The following is a 26,885-nucleotide window of genomic DNA, read 5'->3' as shown; positions in this document are numbered from 1 at the left end:
ACAATAGACTAACTACAATGTTTTTCTTATATCTCCTCTATGCATTGGCCTAAGTAAACTGCATCAAAGACAAGTTTTGTCATATTAAATATATTATGCTTTGGTCTAATTAAGTCAACTGTGTGGTAGGCACGTTTTGTCATAATATGCATTTTATGCTTTGGTCTAAGTAAACTGTGTGGTAGGCATGTTTTGTCATAATACATATTATGTTTTGGTCTAAGTAAGCTTTGTGGTATGCAAGTTTTGTCATAATACAAATATTAACTATGCTTTGGTCTAAGTAAGCTGTGTGGTAGGCAAGTTTTGTCATAATACATATTATGCTTTGGTCTAAGTAAACTGTGTGGTAGGCAAGTTTTGTCATAATACATATTATGCTTTGGTCTAAGTAAACTGTGTGGTAGGCAAGTTTTGTCATAATATATATTATGCTTTGGTCTAAGTCAATTGTGTGGTATGCAAGTTTTGTCTTAATGTATTTCATACTTTGGCCTAGGTAAACCGTTTCTCCTGTATGCATGGTAGGTAATTTTGAAATAATATAGCTTATACATTTGCATAAGTTAAGAACATGTGCGGGAGGCAAGTTTTTTCGTAAGGTATAGCATCTTGTTTATATGTTGGCCTAGGTAAACTATATACGATAGACACGTTTTGTCAACATGTATTTTATGCTTTGACCATGATAAATTGAACAGTCGCCAATTTTGTCATAATATATCTTATAGTTTCTAAACGTTTCTAAAGTAAACTGAAGACTGAGACATCCTTGTAAACACTCACATATAAAAATTAAATCCCAATTAACACTCTTAATACTATTCCCAACTGAATATTGAGAAAAGGAAATTTTGAAAAGAAAATGGAAAGTCATCCCGACTATTATTAATTTTGGTACGTCAAAACTAGGGGAGATTTTAATCGCGTTCCCTTTTCGTGAATGTGATCTACCGAATTAGACTGTTTACCGGGTTTGTAATAACATGAACAACACGACGGTTGCCACATGTGTAGCAGGATCTGCTTTCCATTCCGGACCACTCTAGATCTACCCAAATTTTTGATGGGTTAAATGTTGCTATGTCTTTAGTTTTCTAAGTTGTGTTTTGTGTACTATTGTATATTTGTCTTTTTTTCTTTTTTTCTTCTCCTTCTTTAGCCATAGCTTTGTCAGTTTATTTTCGATCTCTGAGTTTGAATGTCTCTCTGGTATCTTTCGCCCCCCTTTTAATCAATGTCCAAAACTTGACAACGACCAACTTAATGTTGAATCTAGTAACAGCAAATTTAGGTAGATAAATTTCATTTGGAAATTATAACAGTGTTAATTGCGGTTTAAAGATGATATATTTTTAGAAATTTATACATCCTATGCAATGGGTCATTTTCTATAAAGGTTAGTCGTATTTTGTGATTCACCAGCCTGGGGACACATTTTCGACAACAGTGTTGAAGTTATCAAATGATATCATTATATGCAAAAGCATGGTTATCATGCAAAATTAGAAAGTACAGATTTGAATACAGTTACTAAGCTGTGTCAATTTATTGGAAAATATTTGAAAATGCTGGAAGGTAGATATATATTTATAAAAAAAAAACACGACTAAGTTATGTCCATTTGCCTGTATATTTATTGGTTTCTTCTATCAAGTTACAGAAGTTTCTAAAGAAAAGGCTGATTTCTTATAAAAATGTAATAATTCTAGAACTGACTAATTATTCTAAACATTTTTTTCGTTATGGAAAAAAATGTTGTTATATTCTTCCATAGGACCATTTTCTTTATTATTATAAGTAATTAAAAAAAAATGGTGCACTAGCTACAATAAAACAGGTTCAATATATGTATTTGTTTAAATGAATAAGATGTTTTATATTCTAATGAGGTACCACAATAAAATGTTAAAATTCAAGATCTAGTCAATTACTTGGGTCGAGCTTGTCAAATGGACGAGATTTAGCAATTCGAGAAAGATGAGTCAACAATGACCAGTCTAAAGGTATTCCGAAAGAAGATTAAAAATGGAAAGACGAAAGGGGAGAATTAAACAAAATATTAGGGCACACCTTCTTGTTATGTGAATGCAGAGAGTATAAAGTACGTTTCCTTTCCACCGTTTTGTACTCTGATCATTTGAACACTTAAAGTTATTGTTAAAGGAATTATGATGGGATCCAGAGGCGTGTTTGAAAGATGATTTGATTGGGTAGTCATCCAAAAAATATTCAGAAACTAGTTTAACTAGTCTATCCACATATTAAATTCAAACAACTATATATCTAAAGATTATAATCAGTAAGAGATGATGTATTTTTGTCGCAGTAAAACAGGGACAATATAAAAATTGCCTAAATGTCATAAATTTATAAAAATCCATTAGTACTAGTCTATTGTGACCGGATTGCTTCCTTTCCTTACTGACATCAGTAGATACTTATCGTCGTGTCATATGTTTTCGTTTCAACCACATTTCGTCGGTTTCGACTGCATACTTGTACATTATGGTGGTTTTTAGATTTCTATATTTAGAACAACAACACCACTACAACTTGGCATACATGTATTTAAAACATATTCAACATAACTTTTTTAAGACGTTAGAACAAATTTAATAAAACTGACCTATTTAGCCATTTTTATTTAATGTCAAAAATATGCATCACTAAAATAGTTGTGGAAAAAAATTCTGAAGGTTAAAATAATGTCCAGATACATGTATGTGTTTTGCAAGTCAGACACTGGATCTTCAAGACGTATGACTGTCATGTGGTTTTTTGGACGTTTTAATTACAAGCCAGCGAGTTAAAATTAGCAGGGTTCTTATACATGTTATATAAAATGTTTGTTCAAAATCTAATTATTCAATATTTCATTGACAATTTTTTTTTATCATGTTTATACATCCTTGAAACATGAAGATGAAAACAGTCTTAACTTTTTATATTTAATCCTAAATTTTGAAAACTGCATTTTATTTTAGAAAAAATAATGTATTTTGTACAAACCAGGTGCCAATCTGAAATTGTTTTTTTCGACATACAAAAATTGTAAACAGTAATAAATCGTAGTAAGCATTGACAAAAAAAATAGATACCTAAAATCAATCTACAGGACATGCTTTTTAAATTTGAGTAAACACCTGAATAAAAACTCAACAATGAAAACCATAAGCAGTGAACATTGTTATTAGTACGATAACATATTACACGATGATACTTGAAGTCAGCTGTGAGTGGTTCTTTAGCTCAGTTGGTTAACACACTTCCTTGTTACACAGAGGTCCCAGGTTTGAGATCTGGTGGAGACCAATATGATTTTGTACATTTATGTGAAAAATGGCTTCCTTATTTTTATAATGTGTCTGGAGAGCATCATGCTATTTTTATAATGTATCATGCTCTTCAGACACATTATAAAAAACAAGGAAGATTGCTCATAAGCTAGAAATCTGTCAAGGAACATAAAGATGTGGACATACAGGAACTATAGATCACTTATAGCCTTAAAAAAATTGCAAAAATTGTACCATATAGTAAAAAATAGATAGCCCTGCCCACTGGCATGGTCAATGATGGTAGTGTGAATAAATCTAATCAAGCAAACAAATGGTTTAATATAAGAAAAATGTACCTAATTTATACTGTAAATTCAGAAATTATTGCATGCATTTATTAATGCGATTTTTCAGCAATGGACAACCATTGTGAGTTTAATTATTGCGTTTACAAAAAAATCTACATAAAGATCTACATTTATGTTTCTGTTATCAAAATGCGTGTTCTTATTATTGCGATACTCACCTAATCCCATTATTTACATTCATTTAAACCTCACAATAATTTCTGAATTTACAGTTCATAACAAAAACTTTTACATTGTGTAAATGAAAAAAACACAATACTTGCTTGATGATTTTCTGTATTATCAAATAATTATGATTATAAATAAAAAGAACAGAAACAGATATATCCATGTACATTTTTGTAATACTTTATTTTTCTCAGAAGTATGCAATCAAATTTGCATGCCCAAAATATGATAGAATACCAAGAACAACCCCTTCCACCATATATATTATACATGTAACATTTAACTTGTAAGTGAAATATTCAATTAGATTAATTTTGGTTCCTTTTATAAAAAACCTCTATCTGAATTTAATTAACTTATTATTTGAGCATTACCTGTAGCATCAATGTAAAAACCATGATTGATAACACACATTTTCATTTAGTAACATGATATACACAATTTAAAATTGAAAGTTTAAAATAATCTGGAAAACCATTATGTGTTTATTGTATTTATCTTTTCACAATGACAGTTATATATCTGAATCACTGCTTACAATTATAAAATCAAACATGTCAAATGAACAAAAAACAGTAACCGTTTATTTCAACATTTTGGAAGACTCTCTGAAATATGCATTACAATTAAGTGATTAATGCTAAATCAAAGTTGTCGGTTTGTTGTCGGTTTTTTTTTTATAGACGTATGAGTTTGAATGTTCCTTTGGTAAAATGAATCTCTTTTAATCAATGATCTAAGATTAGGTGTTGTAATTAAATGTTATTTTTTTCAGACTAACATAGCAGGATGATAGACATAGCTGTACTGGCGGGAGTGGCTATTGTCATTTCCTCTGTTGTGATGGTATTTGGATGTGTTTGTCATCTGTTTAAGAGAGGATCAGGATTCACAGTAAGTTTTTGTAAAAAAGCTATGACCTACAAATGACCTTTGCCATGCATTTTTTTAAGAGACAGATAGATATAGTAATAAAAGCACTATTAAGAATTTGTATCATGAACATGATGTAGTAATCACCAAATTACAACTTTTCCTTTGCTTTCTATATAGTATCACAACATGAGCATTACACAAGGAACTCTATTAGTTTTACAAAAAATAGACAAAAAGAAACAACTCCTGTTTTAACCCATACTTGTACATGTCAGCTTAATCAAGATAAAAATGGCAAGAAAGTTGTGTAAAATCACAATGTTATTATAAAATGTAATATTCAAACGAATTCTTTAAAATTTAGTAATAAAAAAGTTGATAATGGAAATTTAGATATACATGTATATGCAAATAAGCTAATTGATTTTTCAAAGATTTTGATGGTATCAGTCAGTATCTTAACTCACAATAAGCAGCTGTCTTGACATGCAACAAACATCTAAGAATAGTTCTTGAATAGCCAAAATAGATGGTCAACTATTTTGAAAATATAAATGCAATAGCTGTAAACCGTTACATGGCACATTTTTATAAAAACATGTTTTGCATGAAGTCTATATTACTAATATTTTGTTAACCTTGATCAAGTTGAATAAAAATTTAAAAAATACTTTTGCTTGCTAAATATGCTATAGACGAACAATTAAGTTGCTTGTTTGCAAGAAAATTGTATATATTCTTTTCTTAAATACTATTTTTATTTTGTTCAGACATTTGAAAATGATTTGGAGGGTGGCTTTGGAAACACAGTCTTTTCCCAAGATACCTCTGATATATCACAAGTTACATTTGAGACCATCCCAGATATACTAGCCAAGACAGTCACTGCTACAGCATTGAGGCCTAGAATATCCTGTACCAATACAGAAATACAGAAACAAAGTGCCAAACGAGTCGGTAAGTCTGTAATACAATCACAAATTACCAAAGTGGCAAACAAGTTGATAAGTGAAACCATCACAAATTACCAAATGGTAAACAAGTTGGTAAGTGAAACCATCACAAATTACCAAATGGTAAACAAGTTGGTAAGTGAAACCATCACAAATTACCAAATGGTAAACAAGTTGGTAAGTGAAACCATCACAAATTACTAAAGTGGTAAACAAGTTAATAAGTGAAACCATCACAAATTACCAAATGGTAAACAAGTTGGTAAGTGAAACCATCTCAAATATCATGAACAAAGTTCTAAACAATTTGGTAAATGAAGTTTCCACAAGAGGTAGAAATAAAGTTTAATTTCACTGGCTTCATTTACCAGATTACAAGCAAACAGAAATGGAGTGGTCAATGCATTTGTTTTCTACTACAGCCAATTGCATTGAGTGTGTAGGTAAAGGTAACATCTTTGGTTAGCTTGCTTGCTAGCTGAACCGTGAAGTCATAAGGTAAGGTAATCTTCCCTCATTTAAGTGTAGACTAGTCCGATAGATAACCAATCTATCTGTCTGTAGGACTGGGTTACTTCGAAAGGAGGGTAGTATACCTCACCCAATAATGACTTCACAGTTCAGCTACATTTTAGCAAGTTAACCAAATATATTACCTTTACTTACATACTTAATGCAATTGGCTGTAATACTAGTGAGGCCTTTATTATTAAAGAAAAAAATGGTGACATGCACTTTTGTATGTTAGATTAAATAATTGCTGAATTCTCAGAGACTTTCTGTATTACCAACATAAATGAATGCTAAAATATTGAATCATGTTTAATAAATACATTGAGGCCTTCACCTAACAATTTATATAAAATATATTCTTCGCTGGTTGCTATTTTGCAATTTCACTGCATCAACTTTTAACTTTTTGTGGGTGTTTAGGGCATCACCATAAATTTATACTTGATTTCAATATTTATGCATCAAATATATATTGTCTGGGATAAAATGAGGATGTGAAAAATAAGCCGAACAAAAAAAATCTTCATTTTCAGATAGAAAAATACAAACCTTATAAGCAAGGAACAATTAGGATCAAGAATATCTAAACAATTTTAAAATATAACTACTGTACAAAACCTTGCAATGTACAAGGTTCTTAATACTTTTTAACACACTATATTATATTTTTTTATGCAATTTAGGTTAAGCACTTACATAGATATAAGAAGATGTGGTATGACTGCCATTGAGATGATTTTCCATCAAAGTCACAATTTGTAAAAATTAAACTGTTATAGGCCAAAGTATGGTCTTCAACAAGGAGCCTTGGCTCACACTAAACAGCGAGCTATAAAAAGCCCCAAAAATGACTAGTGTTAAACCATTCAAACGGGAAAGCTATGGTCTAATCTATATAAAAAAAATAGAAACGAGAAACACTTATAAACAACAAAACAACAAACGACAACTACTGAACATCAGGTTCCTGACTTAGGACAGGTACAAACAAATCCAGCTGGTATACATTTGTGTTCATAAAGTGTATTAACAGAAGTTTATTTTATTTCAGCATCCTTTAAAGCTTTTCCCAGGAGTCATCTGACCTACATAAAAGAAATGGGTGTTGGTTGGTTTGGTCAGGTTAGTACATTTTTTGTAATAGAAAAAAATGTCATGACCTTCAATGATAAATCCTTCCAAGGTTATTATATTGTCACAAAGGTAGATTGATATTCTATCTGCTCCGGTTAAATAAAGCCTAGAATCCACCAAACCAAAGAAATGTATTTTAAAATTTTTGTTTTTGTTTTTTAAAGGGTGTGATGGTGTACATGGTGTAGGCAAAGATAGCACAAAGCGCAATCAAAACCCTTTTGTCTTTGCTTTGAGATGTATATTTTGCTACTCGAGCCTTTTCTCTGCTATTTTTAGTTTAAATTAAAATCTGCAAAAAGTTCAGTTTTAGATCTTTTCCATGTCAAAGTCTGTACAGTTTCAAAAATGTGCAAAAAATATTGCATGGCTTATTAATCTGCCTGTTAGTCCTACAATTATGGAAAAAGGAAGGTAACTCGATCCAAAACGTTACATAAATAAAAGATTAAATTTTAATTTAAAATGCAATCCAAAATTGAAACAATCTTAAGCCCTCACAAGCACTTTGATTATATTTTGGTATAGTTTTAGGATCAAGCTTAATCTAGGTTAAAATGATATATTTTATTCAGTGCTTGAGTAAATTTGAAAGGTTTGAACACTGATAAATTTCATGTAAATTAGCATTTGATTATAATAATTATAAAAATTTCATCATTCATTTTATGATGCGTCGTCTGTAACTTTTGGTGTCAATTTCAATTAAAGATAATGAAACTTTACTATATTAATTGCAGGTCCTTGTAAGTGAAGCCTACAACATGGTGACAAGTAGTAGGAGTACACGTGTTGTTGTTAAAATGATGAAGGATGATGCCAACTCTACAGAACAACAACTATTCCTTCAGGATCTCTCAGTCTACAGGTAAAGCATACAGTTTACATTTGCCACAATGGCCTCACTCCAAAGAAGATTTAAGATTCCATACCCTGTAAACAAGAAACAAGAGGAGACAACTCATACAATTTAATGTAGATGGCAGGTTGGACAGTGAAAAATTATATATATTAAATTCTTTTTTTTTCCCATCAATTGTTGATGTAGAAATATAGATTACATCACTGCCACAATATATTGTGTTACAGTGTTTCTCCACTTGGAATCTGTTTATCTATGATTTGTATCCTTCCTTTTCAAATATAGCAGAAAGTTGTATATTTTTATGTGACGTCATCAGGCAAGGTCAACTTTTTTGGGATGTCACAATATGTAATTCATAAAAAATCAAGAAAAAACTGTCGTCATGATTAAATTTCGACCAATCATTTGCTAAGAACAGATTTTTCACTAATGATGAGAATTATTATTCTCACAATGCTCAGGAAATGTGAAAATAGCACAAAAATTAGAAAACAGACCATTCATGAGTTTACAGTATATTTTGACTGATAAAATTAAATATATGAACCTTTTTTAAGTAGCCAGGTCTGTTTCATGAAGTATAGAGGGTTAATTTAAACAATATTTTCATATGTAACAATTGCTATTGATTATTTCAGAGAGATGGACCATCCCAATGTGTTGAAGTTACTAGGACAGTGTACAGAAGCCTCTCCTTTCTTAACTATTGTTGAGTATGCTAGCATGGTAAGTTACTAGGACAATGTACAGAAGCCTCTCCTTTCTTAACTATTGTTGAGTATGCTAGCATGGTAAGTTACTAGGACAGTGTACAGAAGCCTCTCCTTTCTTAACTATTGTTGAGTATGCTAGCATGGTAAGTTACTAGGACAATGTACAGAAGCCTCTCCTTTCTTAACTATTGTTGAGTATGCTAGCATGGTAAGTTACTAGGACAATGTACAGAAGCCTCTCCTTTCTTAACTATTGTTGAGTATGCTAGCATGGTAAGTTACTAGGACAATGTACAGAAGCCTCTCCTTTCTTAACTATTGTTGAGTATGCTAGCATGGTAAGTTACTAGGACAATGTACAGAAGCCTCTCCTTTCTTAACTATTGTTGAGTATGCTAGCATGGTAAGTTACTAGGACAATGTACAGAAGCCTCTCCTTTCTTAACTATTGTTGAGTATGCTAGCATGGTAAGTTACTAGGACAATGTACAGAAGCCTCTCCTTTCTTAACTATTGTTGAGTATGTTAGTATGGTAAGTTACTAGGACAATGTACAGAAGCCTCTCCTTTCTTAACTATTGTTGAGTATGCTAGCATGGTAAGTTACTAGGACAGTGTACAGAAGCCTCTCCTTTCTTAACTATTGTTGAGTATGCTAGCATGGTAAGTTACTAGGACAATGTACAGAAGCCTCTCCTTTCTTAACTATTGTTGAGTATGCTAGCATGGTAAGTTACTAGGACAATGTACAGAAGCCTCTCCTTTCTTAACTATTGTGGAGTATGCTAGCATGGTAAGTTACTAGGACAATGTACAGAAGCCTCTCCTTTCTTAACTATTGTTGAGTATGCTAGTATGGTAAGTTACTAGGACAATGTACAGAAGCCTCTCCTTTCTTAACTATTGTGGAGTATGCTAGCATGGTAAGTTACTAGGACAATGTACAGAAGCCTCTCCTTTCTTAACTATTGTTGAGTATGCTAGCATGGTAAGTTACTAGGACAATGTACAGAAGCCTCTCCTTTCTTAACTATTGTGGAGTATGCTAGCATGGTAAGTTACTAGGACAATGTACAGAAGCCTCTCCTTTCTTAACTATTGTTGAGTATGCTAGCATGGTAAGTTACTAGGACAATGTACAGAAGCCTCTCCTTTCTTAACTATTGTTGAGTATGCTAGTATGGTAAGTTACTAGGACAATGTACAGAAGCCTCTCCTTTCTTAACTATTGTTGAGTATGCTAGCATGGTAAGTTACTAGGACAATGTACAGAAGCCTCTCCTTTCTTAACTATTGTTGAGTATGCTAGCATGGTAAGTTACTAGGACAATGTACAGAAGCCTCTCCTTTCTTAACTATTGTTGAGTATGCTAGCATGGTAAGTTACTAGGACAATGTACAGAAGCCTCTCTTTCTTAACTATTGTTGAGTATGCTAGCATGGTAAGTCTTTATACAGAAGCCTCTCCTTTCTTAACTATTGTTGAGTATGCTAGCATGGTAAGTTACTAGGACAATGTACAGAAGCCTCTCCTTTCTTAACTATTGTTGAGTATGCTAGCATGGTAAGTTACTAGGACAATGTACAGAAGCCTCTCCTTTCTTAACTATTGTTGAGTATGCTAGCATGGTAAGTTACTAGGACAATGTACAGAAGCCTCTCTTTCTTAACTAGTGTTGAGTATGCTAGCATGGTAAGTCTTTATACAGAAGCCTCTCCTTTCTTAACTATTGTTGAGTATGCTAGCATGGTAAGTTACTAGGACCATGTACAGAAGCCTCTCCTTTCTTAACTATTGTTGAGTATGCTAGCATGGTAAGTTACTAGGACAATGTACAGAAGCCTCTCTTTCCTAACTATTGTTGAGTATGCTAGCATGGTAAGTCTTTATACAGAAGCCTCTCCTTTCTTAACTATTGTTGAGTATGCTAGCATGGTAAGTTACTAGGACAATGTACAGAAGCCTCTCCTTTCTTAACTATTGTTGAGTATGCTAGCATGGTAAGTTACTAGGACAATGTACAGAAGCCTCTCCTTTCTTAACTATTGTTGAGTATGCTAGCATGGTAAGTTACTAGGACAATGTACAGAAGCCTCTCTTTCTTAACTATTGTTGAGTATGCTAGCATGGTAAGTCTTTATACAGAAGCCTCTCCTTTCTTAACTATTGTTGAGTATGCTAGCATGGTAAGTTACTAGGACAATGTACAGAAGCCTCTCCTTTCTTAACTATTGTTGAGTATGCTAGCATGGTAAGTCTAAATAATAAGTTTGAGAACATGAGATAGATAGCAGGGTTGCAGTGTTTTCCCTTTTTCACTAAGGTAAGGTGGGTGTTTTAAAAAAATCACTTGCAACCAGGTGGTTTTTTTAAATGTCCCACCGGTTTTTTTTATTTACTGTTGGTGCATGTGGGGGTCACAAAAATAAAGAATAGTATAATATTCACATTTAATGGAGTTGAACAAACATAAATAGAAGTAGTCATATAATTGTCAAACATTCTTTGATTTGAGTTTTTTTCAACAATTTATCTCTTTTCTCTCTTCTTTCATTTACAATTTTATGCATCAGCATGGATTTAACAACAGGCTTAAGTTCTTTGTTTCTTTAAGAATGCAAGGCCTTTCGATCCAGGTTTCTGTCCTGTTTCTTGCTTTTGTGCCGTTTTTTGACACACAGAACAGTAGTATCCTTCCTCTGCGACTATAAGCCATTTGAAGTCTTGCTCATATTTGTCTTCACTTGCGTGTCTTTTCCGTTGTTTGGTTGATATTTGTTCAATTTCCACAACTTCAACATAACTATCAATTTTATTTAACTAATTTGGTCAGGTATTTTCTTTATCATCATCGTCATTTACCTTTCTTTTTCCTCAATTGATAAATGAAAACATTGAAATTTGACGATTGGACACCATCTTTGTCAATGAAAACAAATCAGCCAGGCGCGATTAGTATTCAAATTTTAACTGTACGGAACCAAAAAAAAATTCAGAATTTGAACAAAAAGCTGACCACCTCTTCAAACTGAAAGGTGGTCGGCACACCCAGCTTAAATGCCAAAAGGAAAACACTGGGTTGAAAACAAGTAATTCACATTAAATGATTCAGCATTTTAATAAAAGGGATTTTGTCATTTTGTCATTTTGGTCTAAAATGCAATTTTAATTGTTTGCGATATTAAAAAAAAATCTGTTTAAATCATATAAAAAAATTCACAATGCAAGTTTAAATTTTTGCAATTCTAACCTTGCCACACTTTTTGCAATAATTACAACATTGCAATAATTTCTAATTTGCAGAAGGATCTTTCATGATTTTCTAGTTAGAAAAGTTACATTCCTCTGATATTGTAGAAATACAACTTTTCCCTGCCATCCAATAATCATAACAATAATAAGGCAGACATTATTGTTGTAAGAACATCTGAATCACAGCATCCATTCAGACAGTGTAATTGATGGTTGATTTGAAAAATATACAGAACAATAAAGGTATCTTCTTGGTCGTCCCACTGTCTATATCACTCTGTTCAGCTCTTGATATTATTCCGTATCACGGCTTTGTGACGTCAAATACGTTGACCTGGCCTTAACAACTTTGACCCGGACATATCAACAATGTCATAATGTTTGAACCGATGTTAATAACTTTGACCCAAACTTATTAAGTCATCTTCCAGTTGCTGGTGAAACAAAGAAAACACTAACAAAACACGCAAATATAGCCTGATAAATCAATTATCAGATTATCTTTATATTAATATCGTAAAATATCAGCTGCTAGACATAATATGAAGACTTTTTGATCTCGTTCGCTGCACTCACTCAACAAAAACCTTCATATTATGTCTCGCAGCTGATATTTTACGATATCAATATGCAGACATCCTGATAATCGGTACTTACTAAATTAAAAACATGAGCAACAAAGGACTCTCTCAGAAATATTTTGTCTTCATATTCTCCGTAATTACCAGTAGAGAATGTGGTTAATCTGTATGTCTTGTTTATAATAATACTATTTTCAGCTCTCTTGGTTATATAATGGCCAGCAGTTTATTTACAACTGTAAACGAATTAGTATGGTATACTGTTGTCCGAACATTAGTCTATACATAAGTTATTTCTTCCTGAAATAAAAAAGTTAGAAATTGATATCTGATTTGCATGTAAGGTGGTATTTCAGGCTCTTAGGAGCCTCTTGTTTAAAGATACATGTATGGGCAGCTATATTTCATATTATAGGGAGATCTGAAGAGTTACCTGAGAAAAGAACGACAGATTGTAAAAACGATGAAGGATGGTATAGTGAGGATGCAGTTCTTAACAGACATGGCGTCAGGACTGCAATGTCTACATGTCAATGGATATCTTCATCAGTAAGTATCTGTAGTACAATTAAATCTACTTTACTGACTAAGGGGTAGTTTAACTGTATACTGACTGAGGAACAGTTTGACCGATTCTTTCATCAAATTTTGTATTATTGTTCTTCTTTGCAGCTGCCTTGTAGAACAAGCTAGCTTTAGAATATGCCTTTGGGAAGTAAAATCTGACTCTATAGTTGATATTTTTCTGAACTTACAAAGATATAAAACGAGACAGAATTTATACAGAATCTTATATCCCATAGACTAGATAAGATAATCAAATTGTATTATCTCCCTTGATTAAACTTTTTCTGTTCAAATGTTGATGTAGTATTGGGCGTTTGTGATGTTAACCTTGGAAGCTGAAAATGTTAAATTTAGTTGTATTTAACTTATATAAAACAATGAAGGTATATATTCATAATTTATTATTTATTTACAGTGATTTTGCTTGTCGTAATTGTGTGGTGATGTCAAATATGACTGTAAAGATAGGGGATTATGGTGTAGCTGAAGACCACTTTAGGGTTAGTATATATAATGGAAAGCTGACCACCTCATCTTGTGTGATATTGAAATACAGTTTGGAAATTACATTTTAGACACGTGTCATTGTTTATTACCTGTCAGGCAGGTAAATTTCAAGTGATTTTTCACTGGACACACATGACCTTATTTTAGGTATAGATTATACCATCATTGAAAGCATTTTAGTCGAGCCTTCGACTTTAGTTGAAAAAGCGAGACTAAGCGATCCTACTTTCCGTCGTCGTCGGCATCGTCGTCGACGGCGTCCACATATATTCACTCTGAGGTTAAAGTTTTTGAAATTTTGATAACTTTCTTAAACTATACTGGATTTCTACCAAACTTGGACAGAAGCTTGTTTATGATCATAAGATAGTATCCAGAAGTAAATTTTTGTAAAAATAAAATTCCATTTTTTCCGTATTTTACTAATAAATGGACTTAGTTTTTCTGAGTGGAAACATTACATTCACTCTGTGGTTAAAGTTTTTAAAATTTTAATAACTTTCTTAAACTATCCTGGGTTTGTACCAGACTTGGACAGAAGCTTATTTATGATCATAAGATAGTATCCAGAAGTAAATTTTGTAAAAAGATAACTCCATTTTTTCTGTATTTTACTTTTAAATGGACTTATTTTTTCTTCCAGTTAACATTACATACAGTCTGCAGTTAAAGTTTTCAAAACATTAATTAGATTCATTAACTATCCTAGATTTTACCAAACTTGGACAGAAGCTTCTTACAATCAAAAGATAGTATCAAGAGGAATGTTTTTATTGATTTTTTTCATCATTTTTTGTTGAGCCTGCGATTTACAGCAAAACTAGGCGAGACACTGGGTTCTGCGGAACCCTTACAATTTTTTTCTATTCAAAACTAAATGCTTGACTGTACCTACAAACTAAATATCTTATTTCCAAATGAGATTTATAAAAGAAGTAATTTTGCAAACACTTGTTAAAATCTATGAATTTACATTTGATACTAGATGTAAATTATTATAGCATATACATTATACCATTATAAAGCTATGTAACAGTTACCAACAAGCACACTAATTAAAAGAGAAAATTCTTTTCCATATATTTATAAATTTCTTATGCAGTACCTGTACTTTTATACCTGCTGTGATATAGCATGATGATGTTGCACCAAACTGGTACTTATTTACCTTGGTTTTTTTTGCAGGAGGATTATTATGACAATGGCCAGGACCTTTTACCAATCAGATGGATGGCTCCAGAGAGTATATCTTTAACTAATTCTATTTGGCAAGTTACTGAGTTCACTAAACAGTCAAATATGTGGTATGTCAGTCTCATTTTTAGAAGCTTTCATTTGTTTAAACTAGAAATATAAAATTTAATTATGTTTGCGTAATAAATACATACAAAACCCACGACAACCTGAAAAATGGAGCTACTATTCAAAAAGTAAAACTATCTGAAGAAAAAAATCATGGAAAAAAATAATATTAAAAAAATTATTATGGAAACAAATGATAAAATCAATTTCCTGTTTACTAAAAAATTGATTTGGTGTATTAACAAATAACACACTACAATTAATCTGAAAAAAATATAATTTTGACTAACAATATTCATTATATTGTACAAATATTTAGATAATGAATTGATACATCAAGACATTTTGCCTATTTCATACTGTGGATTCATTATTATTTGTGATATACTAATATTTCTTGGATTCATGGGTAAAGGTAAATGACAAATTCAAATGTCCAACCAATTACAAATTTTCTGTTTGGTTGGATGTTAGCTTTTAATCAACGGTGAAATTATTTGTCTTCAAAATTTGAAGATTTCATCAATCTACGAAAATTTCTTATTATTTAAAGGAGTTTTGGAGTAGCCATGTTTGAAGTAACAGAATATGGACACCAACCCTATAAAGATCTCACAGATGAAATGGTCCTACAGAATATGATTAAAGCTTATCCAACAAGTTTAGAGCTACCCCACACAGACGATCCTATTAAATCTCAATTGTAAGTTATTTTAATTTAATGTTTATTGTTTTGAAATATCAAGCATTCATTTGTCAGGTCTGGTTAGCTCTCTCATGTACAATTCGTCCCAGATTTTATGAAACTTATATCATATGTTTGTATTAGCAATGTTTCACACAATTTCAAAAATCAGTACTGATCAAATACTTTTAAGAGAGTTATGCCCCTTGTTAAAAATTATTTTATCAAAAGTGTATTGCATTTGCTCTTAAGCCTTCATATTTTTAGATATGAAGATATTTATAAAAAGTTTTAAAAGATTTTTTTTTTATTTTAGTTATTGCTCTTAGACAGATAAAATATGTGCAACACAGTGAACTTTGGAACTCAATTAAAAGTTCATGATAAAGTTTATTTCTTAGTTAAATATTAATTACATTTAGAAAAGAAAAAAAATTGTTTATGAGTTCCATTTAACAGTCTTAAGTTATAATCTTTATATTTAAAACAAATATGAACATGAGGATATCTGTAGGTTATAATTTTTATAATGGAAGCTTACAGCTATAAGGTAAACATGTATTTTAACAATACAAATGATTTTGACAGTTTATCATATTTATTTAAGCTTGAAGGCATTGGGTTGTATTCTTGGAAAGTAGATAGTGTAATTTAATGATATTGTAAAATGAATTTACAAACAAGTATACAATGTATCTCATAATATTAAAAGCAATAAAGAATGAAACATGGAGTTAATCAAAGGTTTATCATATTTATATTACATACTCCAAGTAATTGTGGAATTAATAAGGTCAGTTCTGTTTATGAAGCATATTCAACCTAGCATTTAAAACTATTTAATGAAACAACACATCAAAATATATACATATATATTATAATTTTGTAAATGAGATGACAACTCTTGTCTTGTTCAATTTTGTAAGAATTAAGATTTTCTGTGTATATTAAAAATGTGTTAAAACAAATCAGGTAGGTATTTGTATTGAATTGTAATTATGATAATTGTTCCCTGAAGGTGGTTCCGAAAACCTTCACTAAAATTAATTTGGCTATTTTAATTTTCAACCAATTTTGACAAAATATTTACTTTCACCCTATGACAAAAATATGAAAATTTCAAAAAACTTGAACCACACACTTTATCAGACATTTTGGGTTGGACAAATAGCAGTTTGACTAAAACCAATGTTGATCACTGAGAAGCTTAATATTTCCTGGTGTAAGATGATAACAAGTGTAACAGATTGGATAACAAATTGCATACTGTGTCAAACATAAAAAAACCAAATTGAATGTCTTTGCTCTTACACTCTGTAGTAACTTAACTGTAAGACAACTAATTTCTAAATTTCGGATAAGTGACCTATGTACACATTGTAATGTACTAGATAATGAGTTTCATTTCTTATTTAAATGTAAAATAAATGAACAATTAAGAAAAGAATTTTTAAATGAAAATAAATATAATATCTTAAATGATATAGATAAATTAAAACATATCCTCAATCCTGAAACAAAACAGGACACTTGCAAATTATGCTCCTTTTTAAAAAAGTCACTAAGACTGAGGGCAGGGAGTCCTTGATATAATTTGAATCTCTTATATATATATATATATATTGATTTAAAGAAAGACCAGGATTATAGTTCAAAGTGTCTCCATTGTTTATTTTCATTGTTTTATATATATATGTAAACTGTATATTATGTATAATGTATTTAGCCATTGGCCCATATGAGCGTAAAGTGCTTTTCAATAAAGTATGTAATGTCCAGAACCGTACTTATCTATTCTTTAACATTCTAGGTACCAGAACCACTGCCAAGGAATTTAACTGTTATGTCCAGAATCTAACTTATCTATTTGTTACTTAAACATTGTAGGTACCAGATGATGCAGCTGTGTTGGCAGGACTCGTCACATCGTCCACAGATAGAGGAGATTCATGCTCAGCTTCAGAAGATTCAATCTGAAAAAGAGGCTGCAGATGAAGCAGAGTTTGAGAGGAAGTGGGCCAAAATGTCCACACGGGAAGCTAGAGTTGTTAAAGTTGAAGTTCATGCCAGTGATATTTCGGGAATAAAACATAATGTTGTCGATGACATTTGTGCAGCAGATTTTAATTCCAATTCCTTGCCTACTCACATCAATGCTGATGAAAAGGGAGACAACTTTAATTGTGAAATTGTCAGTGGAAGTATAGGTCATGACAGTCCTATTAGTACTCCTAACAGACCTACTGTCCATCGGTCTACCAGTACACCTGTAGGGTCAAATAAAGATTCAAACAAAGTCAGTAATTCTCAGCCTAGTACTCCTTTATCGTCAGTAAAAGTTACGAACAAAGTCACTAGATCTCAACCTAGTACTCCTCAAGTGTCAGACAAGGATAAAAACAAAGTCGCTAGATCTCAACCTACTACTCCTCAAGTGTTCGCCAAAGATGTAAATAAAGACAGTTATTCTCAGATCAATACATCTAAAGTTTCATTGGATGACAGGAACAATGTCAGAAATTCTCAGTCCACCACAGATGAGGTCAAATCTAGAAATAGTGCTCAAACCCTTACAAACAAGTACCAAACTGATATTAGACCTCAGCTAGCTACAAACAATGACCAAGCCCTTATTTCTACTGACAAGGAACCAGTAAAGCTTAATAACAGTATACCGGACATATGTTTAAATGGTACAAAAATAGAGGACAGTCCTAGTTCAGACAGTAGCTTTTGTGAGACACAATTAGATTTAACAGTAGATAAAGAAAGTAAAAATTCACAAAGTGTCATTCCCGGAGGTATGGATAGAAGTGAAGAGAAAAAACATAAAAACGAGAATAGCGTTAGTTTTGCTAATAATGAAGTTACAAATTCACGAGATCCTTCAGGACAATTTAATAGTGTTGATAGTATTATAGATTTTGAAGAAAAATATGGTGAAACTCCTAATAGTGTTCATAAAAAAGATATATTAGATAACTTGCCAAAGAGTGACAATGTTGAAGATATCTATTCTGAAACAAATGATAAATCAGACAATATTGACGATTTGTCAGATGAGAATGAAGAGGATGAGGCTGAGAAACTAAGACTGTTAAAGCTAACTCTATCTGGTGTTTTATTATCGACAGACGTTAAAAGTTCCGTAGATGAAAATAGTGGAATATCTAGTCCAACATCAGACGACATGGATATTGCACGTGAAATTTACATTTCAAAGGGCATGTCTGCTCCTCCATCTAAATATACATCAACTCGTAGTCTAAATACAATTCTGGAAGATGAACTTCTTTGTGAGGATGAACCTCAGACTAAAGCCTTCTCAAACGAACTAAAGTTTGTTGAACCTTCAGAGGAATACAATATGTCTGATTCTTTCATAGACAGTTTTGAATGGGATGACTACATTGGAGATGAACTAGTGGGCCGGGTCCGTAGTAGTGACATATCTCCAAGAGAGTCCATTGATTTCCCAGATTGGACAATGGAACAAGACTCCTCTAGTCAAGACAGTGAAATTCATAATGACTCCAAAAACGATGCTAATCGGAGTGGAAAATCAGGAAGAAAAATTAATGCTTCTAACTTGTCAGACTCTGAGGTAAAGAACAGTCCACTTGGAGCTTTGGCTTCTTCTAAAAGTCCAAAGAGTCCGCTTGGAGCTCTAGCTTCTACTAAAAGTCCAAAGAGTCCGCTTGGAGCTGCTGCGCATTCTTATGTAAAACATATCCTCTCTAATCGTTCATCTAACACTAATAAGAATGTATCTTTCTACTCCTTCTCTCATAATACTGACCAGGACCAGGAGCATGGTACCAGTACTACTCCCCAATATAACCCTATGGATGAATGGGAAATATGACACACAAGGTAAACTATCCTGCTTGCTTAAATCACTACTTCAGAATCTAATGCATTCTGGGTAATATTTTCAAAAAACTATACAAGAAAGTTTTGATCGATAGCCAACATTCTATAAAACAGCTGGTCACTGGCCATTCTGATATTGTATACTATTTTTGGTGTTTGAATAATGATTTACCCATAATCCTTTAGATTCTGAAGCTGTGAATAAGGCTACAAAAATGAATATTTTGATTCTCCGTCAGATAATTCTCCATTCCAGAAATTCAAGTGGTGGTTAAAAGGCCAAATAAATTGTGCCCGGTCATGTTTTTCCGTTGTTCAGTAAATCATTCCTGAGATTTTGGTAAATTTGTACTTTGAAATACCTCCCACCCATGAAAGTCACAGTCTCTTTACCCATCTAAAACCTATGACAGACATGAGAATCAAATATTACTTTTCAATGGCCTAACTCTAGTTCTGTATATAGCATGTTATTATATTGTATGTAGAAATATACATGATATATACATGATAGTAGATGTCTGAAATCTTATATGAAAGTTACTTAAAAAGCATGTTGTATCCTTTATACACCTTATATCATCATTCAGGCTATACTGCAGAATGTATCTTGCATTCATGATTCTTGCTGCAAAACATTGCTAAATTGAAAGATTTATTATCATTTATAAAACTTTTATTATAAATATAACTCGAAAAGCATGTCTGTTGTCCAGTAAATTATTCCTGAGATTTTGTTAAATTTGTTCATGAACATTATCAGGATTATGTATCTGTCTTAGTGGCTGCAAAGACCACAAATCTACTAGTCCCAGTGAAACATTGTTTGTCCTCAGACTCCTGTGAATGAAAATAAGAAGATGTGGTACAATAAAATGTTTGATTGCCAATAATCCAAGTCTCCTCCAGAAATATCAAATGGCATAGCTTAAACTATAGGCTACTATACAGCCTTAAACACTGAGCAAAACCTACCTGTATATACCTCACAGCTATGAAAAGACCCCAAATGGCAAATGGCCGAGTACTGAAGAAGGTCAATGGCCGAAACGTCTTGAAAAATTGGTTATTGATACAATTATTTAAATGTTAAACAATCAAAAGAGAAAACAAATGGCCTGATTTATGTACAAATAAATGAACAAAGAACAGGTAGGATATACTGCAACTTACAACAACCAGACTTAAATATCAACCAGTATATACATGTACATGTTTTTTACCCCTCACTAGAGTAGTACTAAACATTTTTTACCACAAAAAGGGGGGGCAGGGCATCTTGTGATAAGGTCTAGTTAGTTTATGGTCAACTATAAGTGTTAGGCCACTCATAATTGGTATGCAGTTGTATTAGAGTTGGCACATCTCATTTCTGTGGAGATTATTTGGCCCTGTTCCCTCAGTCATTATGTTCATGGTCTATTGACTTTCAAACTTTTCCTTATTATACATGTATTAGTTTGTGATTATGTCAGTTTATGGGGAACTACTTGTGGTAGGTCAATGTTAAGGGCATACGATACAGTTACAGGGGAGTTAATGACGATGCTAACGTAAAATGTTATTTTCGCGACGTCAAACTGTGACATATCTGAAAAAGATGCATTTTTCAACTGATTTTTATCATTCAAACTGATTTAATTTGAAAACGAGTTCATGGACCCCTATTTTTCAAAACGACAATTCGTTTCATTTTGCAGGGCGATTATGGGACCCAAATTTTATAAAACTGTAAATAGAGTATTTTTTTAAATTTTGATAAACATATGATAAACATGCAGTAAAAAATGATGTTTTTTCCTCAATTCATGAACATTTGATAAATATGAGTTATTTCTGAATAAAAACTTGCATATTTTTTAGGATACTTATAAAATACAGAAATTACAGATTATTCAACAAAAAACAATTTGTTTTTATCTTTTATAACAAAAAAATTATGTCTTTCTTTTGAAAAAGACATTAGGCCACAAATCTGAATTTTGAGCAAATATACAAAATTTCGGCCTCATTTTACTAAAAAAGTAGCACATGAAGGTATATTTTTTATTACATATTTGATTTAATCAGGTAAAAAATAGCCTATGTATATGCAAATTTTCATGAACTTGTAAATACAGGATCAAAACTGTATCGTATGCCCTTAATTTAAATTTAAATTCAGTTGTATAAGCGTTAGTACATCTCATTTTCATGGAGAATATTTGGCCCCTACCCTTAATCATGGTCTATGGACTTAGAAACTTTTGCTTAGTTTACATGTATTTGTTTGTGAGATGAACTGCTAATGATAAGTCAATGAAGTTTGGTATGCAAATTTATTGGCATTTGAAACTATTGTTTCAGTGGATATTACATAACTTCACCCCCTTTTCATGGTTCATTAATTTTGAAACTTTTACATAGTTTACAAGTTAATATTTGTGTTTAGGTTTGTTGAAAGGGAATAGCTTATAAACGTCAATGCTATTTGGTAGGCAGTTGTATCATTGGCACATCTCATTTACAAGGAGATTATTTAGCCATGTACCAATCATAGTTAAGTTCATTGACTTTGAATATAAGCCTAACTTATGAAACAGGTTGAGTACTGCTATTTTTATTTCAACATTTGCATAATTATAAGAAAGTGAGACATATCTCTGTGATAACAGTTTATGTTTCTTTTCTCAGAGTAGCTGATTTCTGATGGTTGTGATACCCATAGCCAGGGGGTTTGGGGGTTCAGACCCCCCCCCCCCCCCCCCCCCCCCCCCCTTGAAAACAAATAAGCACTGTTTAAAGTCAGCATTCTGTTCAAATTGTGACTGTTAAAGTCGAGTTTGTGAGTCCAAATAACCCCCACCCCCCCCTTGAAAATTCCCGTCTACGGGCCTGGTTGTTATTGTCCATTGTACTTTAAAATATATTTGATGATTCTTCTTGACGCCTTTTTATGTATATGATGTAGTATATATATTTTAAAAGCTTTTATGAGATTTTATTCATCCGTAATTGAATGTGATTTCATTGATCATACCAGTGAAACTTACATGAAATGATGACCTGTTTTATGACAGTGGTATACTTAACCAGATCATATCTTTATTTCCCTCAAGACTGACCACCATAAAGATATAATGTAACTTCATATTACAAACTTTATTGATAAGTTATAAATGAATATAGATTTATAATACCCACAGCTTGTCCACTCAAGTAAACATTGTTATTTAGAATATATGTACTGTACAATGCTGTCTTCAGTACATCATGTATAAAATAAGGAGATATGTTATGATTTCTAATGAGACAACTTTCTAATGACCTTGATTAAAGCAATATAGCCTGAAACAAGGAGCACAATTTTACAAGAAATGTAAATCAGCCTTAAACATGTTAAATAATTTTATTAACAAAAACAGAAGAAACAATTAAAACACTTCATTGCTCAACTTATTTTTATATATGCCTGTATGATGTATTCAGAAATTTTAAAATTGGAGGACAGTTTTTGGGTTGTTACAGCTAGGAAAAGGGTATTCCAGCAAAATATTAAAGCTAAGTTATTAAAAAAATAATTCTGAACAAGGACTTCAACTTCTGCACACTTATATCCCCTCTGTGCAATTACCTATATTATGTAAGTTCAATTTACAGATTATGAAAGCAGAATTCTTTTAAAAAGTAATAGAGCAAATACTAATAAAAAAGGTCACAAATCTAAAAGTGTCTTATTATGTTAAATTAACACTTCAAGGCCCATAAAACCTTTTTAGAATGTTCATAATTTTTACAATAAAACTGAAGATATAGAATGTACCAGAGGTATTTAAATTTGTAGGTACATTCCCTCTGTAATTGATGAGGAAAATGTTTAGGTCACGAAACAAGTCACCTTTTTTTAGTTTCCCTAAATTTTATCTTCTATTTGTTAGGAATTTTCTCATCTGTTTGTTAGAAATTTTCTCTTCTATTTGTTGGGAATTTTCTCATCTGTTTGTTAGAAATTTTCTCTTTAATGTTAGCAAAAACTTTACATGTTGAATTTAATGTGCATTTTGAAATTTAATTTATACAAAGTTGTTAAAAATGTAAAATTTATCAAAGAACAAAAAAAATCTCATTTGATGTGCAACTGCACATATAAATCACAATATGAAATTTCTTAAAGTGTAAATTACCATTTTGACTTTTAAAAGAAACTTTATATATAAATTAACATCCATAATACAGAATTTAAATTGCTGTTTGTAAACCACTTGATGTTTATACAAATAAAAATTTAATGAGATATATGTAATTATAAAAAACTAAATGTTAAGTTTGATGAACTAATAAGTCATGTAAGTTACCTGGCAGCTGTTTCATTGCTCCTATCCTCAAAAAGAAGTACCATACCCATAGCCAGGGGGGGTCCGAACCCCCCCTTGAAAACAAATAAGCACTGTTAAAGTCAATGTTCTGTTCGAATTGTGACTGTTAAAGTCGAGTCTGTGAGCCCAACGAACCCCCCTTTGGAAATTCCTGGCTACGGGCCTGAGTATCTTCATTAAACTTTTATCCATTTATGATAAATTTTGGACTTTTGATGAAAGGTTTGACTATTCCATTTTTGTACACTTTAAAAGTATGTAAGTATTATTTCAGAGTGATGAGAACAAAATCACTCTTTGTGGTGATTTTTTCTGTGAATGCTGTTGAAAGGAGTAGGTCCGGTAAGACCACTTTTTGGCCCCAAAATATGGCAGTTTTACAAAATTGTTAAAATGTAAACTTTTAGTTATTTATTGGACAGCTGAATGCTTCTGCTGCATAAATATGGACTGCTTTTGACAATACAATGCACTTATATCGGGTTGTAGCACCATTAAGTCATGCTAAATTACTGAAATCTTCAAAATTCTATCATTTTAGTTAAATTTTAGACGGTTTCCTTGTAAAACGAAAGTGGCCGCATTCGTGTTCATCCTTAATATTGAAATGTAAGTTGTATTTTATAATAATACATAACATATATAAAGGTTGTGGATGAACACGGATGAGGCCACTTTCATTTTTGACAAAAACCATCTGAAAAGTGACGTTTTTTGGCATATTTGAGAGATTTTTCATATTTGAGCTTGAATCGGATCGTTTTTAATGACTTAATAAGTTAAAATCTTTCACAAAAACTAATTGAATCAAGTGAAATAGACACTTAAGTGTTTAAAAAGTGGTCAAAATCTTTTTGTCAGATGAAACTGAAATTTGAGGCCAAAATGAGTCCTTACCGGACCTACTCCTTTGGGTTATTCACTCTGAAATATCACTCTATATTCAAAGAGTCTTAAATTAGAGGGTTACATCACCATCAATCACTTGATAAGTTAAAGTGCATTGCATGGCAAATGATTTTTATGCCCCTTTTATGGGCATTATGTTTTCTGGTCTGTGCGGCTTTAGGTTAAAGTTTTTGGTCTAGTTAGTTTTTGATGAAGTTGATGTCAAATCAACTTGAAACTTAGTAAACATGTTCCCTATGATATGATCTTTCTGAATTTAATGCCAAATTACAGATTTTATCCCATTTGCACGGTCCACTGAACATAGAAAATGATAGTGCGGATGAGACATCCATGTTCTTGTGACACATTCTTGTTCAACTTATTGTATTGTATTAATGTATCACTGAATTATCAGACAGTTATCTCCCTTTCAGGATTCTGATGAAGATACTACACTACTGGATACAGATAAGACTCTGACAGAAGATGGTGTTGAAAAGGAGTAGAAAAGTCTGACAGACAATCCAGTTGTTTCAAAATATTGCTTTATATTTGCTGTGTGATATCTAAATTCACCAAAAAAATGTTACAGAAAAGTGCTTGATGTCTGCAATGTCTGCAATGTCAAATTTTGTTGATTTCACAATTTCGACTAATTTTCGGCAGACATATGGTGTGATATTTTCGTGTTTATTTTGAAATCAATTTAACTGGAAAACTATTGTTAATCCTTGTGGAATGATTTGGTTTAAATTGTTTTGGTTATTATATACCGGTACATTAATGCCAAAATTAATGAGTAAGAGCTTGTGACTTTATATTCCCTCGTTTGACGAGGAAATAGATACTATGTATATTTAAAAACAGTCTTGTATAATTCAAAAAACTACTGAACTTTTATGACACAAGAAGACAGAAGTGCTTTCAATCCACAAATTTTGTATATAATATATTATATTAATAATATTGAAATAACAGTATTGGTTTAATCACATTTATTGCCGATTTCACAGATTTAAGTATCCAGCGCCATCTGTGGTTATTAGTGTACATGAAAACATCATTTAACAATTGATTTATATATTTGTGTTATGACATTGATTACTCTGACCCAAGAACCTTTATAAATCCTGGATATAGAATTCCATAATTCATCATCGAATATACATTTGGGGAAATTGCTGATGACTATCAGGTGATGTGTTTAATTGAGACAAAACATTTAAATAAACTTCTATACAGTGTAAACAAACTGTTCCTCTTTGTTGTTAATATAAACTTAGACCACAAACCAGTTAAGGGACAGACTGCAACTTCAATGAAAATTTCAAACAGAATTTTTAAATAAATCTTGATTTTTTAGAATTTTTACTTTGACAGACAAGAAAGATGAATTAGAATTATTCCCCTTTAGAATCCCTCTTGGGAAAAGATTTAAGTTAATTGTTCAAGAAATCAATGTTTATTTTTGATGCATGACAGATACAAACCATTTTATACTTAAATGTTTATTTGCTCTTAGTGTGTAAACTGTGTTCAGTTAGGCCAGAATGAAGATAGTTTTAGTGTCTCAACAACCTCTCAGCATCAACTTTTTTATTAGTTTTGATAAAAAAAAACCAGAACATTGATATTCATAACTTTTAGTGTGTATTCCCTCATACCAAATTATTTTTTAAGAAAAGAAATTTAAGATGAAAAAAAATACAAACTTATTTTCCAATAAAATATTAATAAAAAAAAAGAAAGAAAACCAATCTTTCTCATTAGAAATTAAGAAGATTTGGTGAGTAGGCCTTACATATAGGGATGACAACTCAAAATTTAGTTTGGTGTAGTGTTACATTAAAAACTTTTAAAAGTTTCATTTTTAATGGATTTCAGCAAGTTGAATTGAGAAATTTCTTCCTTTTTTTCTTCAAAATTTTGAAAGCATTCATATTTGTCATTGCTCTATCACCTTAAAATGATTTGACAACTGAAGAAATATTACCATCTTA

General features: G+C 31.7%; 1 protein-coding gene across 3 annotated transcripts; it reads left to right on the top strand.

Annotated features, from left to right (window-relative positions):
• Positions 1-1,983: 1,983 nt before the first annotated feature.
• On the top strand, positions 1,984-26,670 carry LOC134724815 (serine/threonine-protein kinase LMTK2-like). 3 transcript variants are annotated; one of them, XM_063588093.1, is made up of 13 exons: positions 2,015-2,104; positions 4,593-4,711; positions 5,464-5,650; positions 7,211-7,281; positions 8,034-8,161; positions 8,797-8,884; positions 13,121-13,254; positions 13,688-13,772; positions 14,965-15,083; positions 15,635-15,784; positions 17,654-18,132; positions 18,187-19,639; positions 25,320-26,670. In XM_063588093.1, exons 2-12 carry the CDS (start codon positions 4,607-4,609, stop codon positions 19,629-19,631), a joined length of 2,991 nt encoding a protein of 996 aa, XP_063444163.1. In that variant the 5' UTR covers positions 2,015-2,104; positions 4,593-4,606; the 3' UTR covers positions 19,632-19,639; positions 25,320-26,670. The 3 variants fall into 3 exon arrangements, with proteins under 3 accessions (XP_063444162.1, XP_063444163.1, XP_063444164.1); XM_063588092.1 differs by having other exon boundaries at positions 1,984-2,104; positions 17,654-19,639; XM_063588094.1 differs by having other exon boundaries at positions 17,654-19,370.
• Positions 26,671-26,885: the final 215 nt, after the last annotated feature.

Source organism: Mytilus trossulus, chromosome 7 (genome assembly GCF_036588685.1).
Source record: "Mytilus trossulus isolate FHL-02 chromosome 7, PNRI_Mtr1.1.1.hap1, whole genome shotgun sequence".
NCBI lineage: Eukaryota > Metazoa > Mollusca > Bivalvia > Mytilida > Mytilidae > Mytilus > Mytilus trossulus.
This window is presented reverse-complemented; position numbering and strand designations above follow the sequence as displayed.

Coding starts and splice junctions, on each gene's coding strand:
- LOC134724815 (XM_063588092.1), top strand. CDS start 4,607: ATGATAGACATAGCTGTACTGGCGGGAGTGGCTATTGTCATTTCCTCT. Junction 4,712..5,463: donor AGAGAGGATCAGGATTCACA/GTAAGTTTTTGT, acceptor TATTTTGTTCAG/ACATTTGAAAATGATTTGGA. Junction 7,282..8,033: donor GTGTTGGTTGGTTTGGTCAG/GTTAGTACATTT, acceptor TATTAATTGCAG/GTCCTTGTAAGTGAAGCCTA.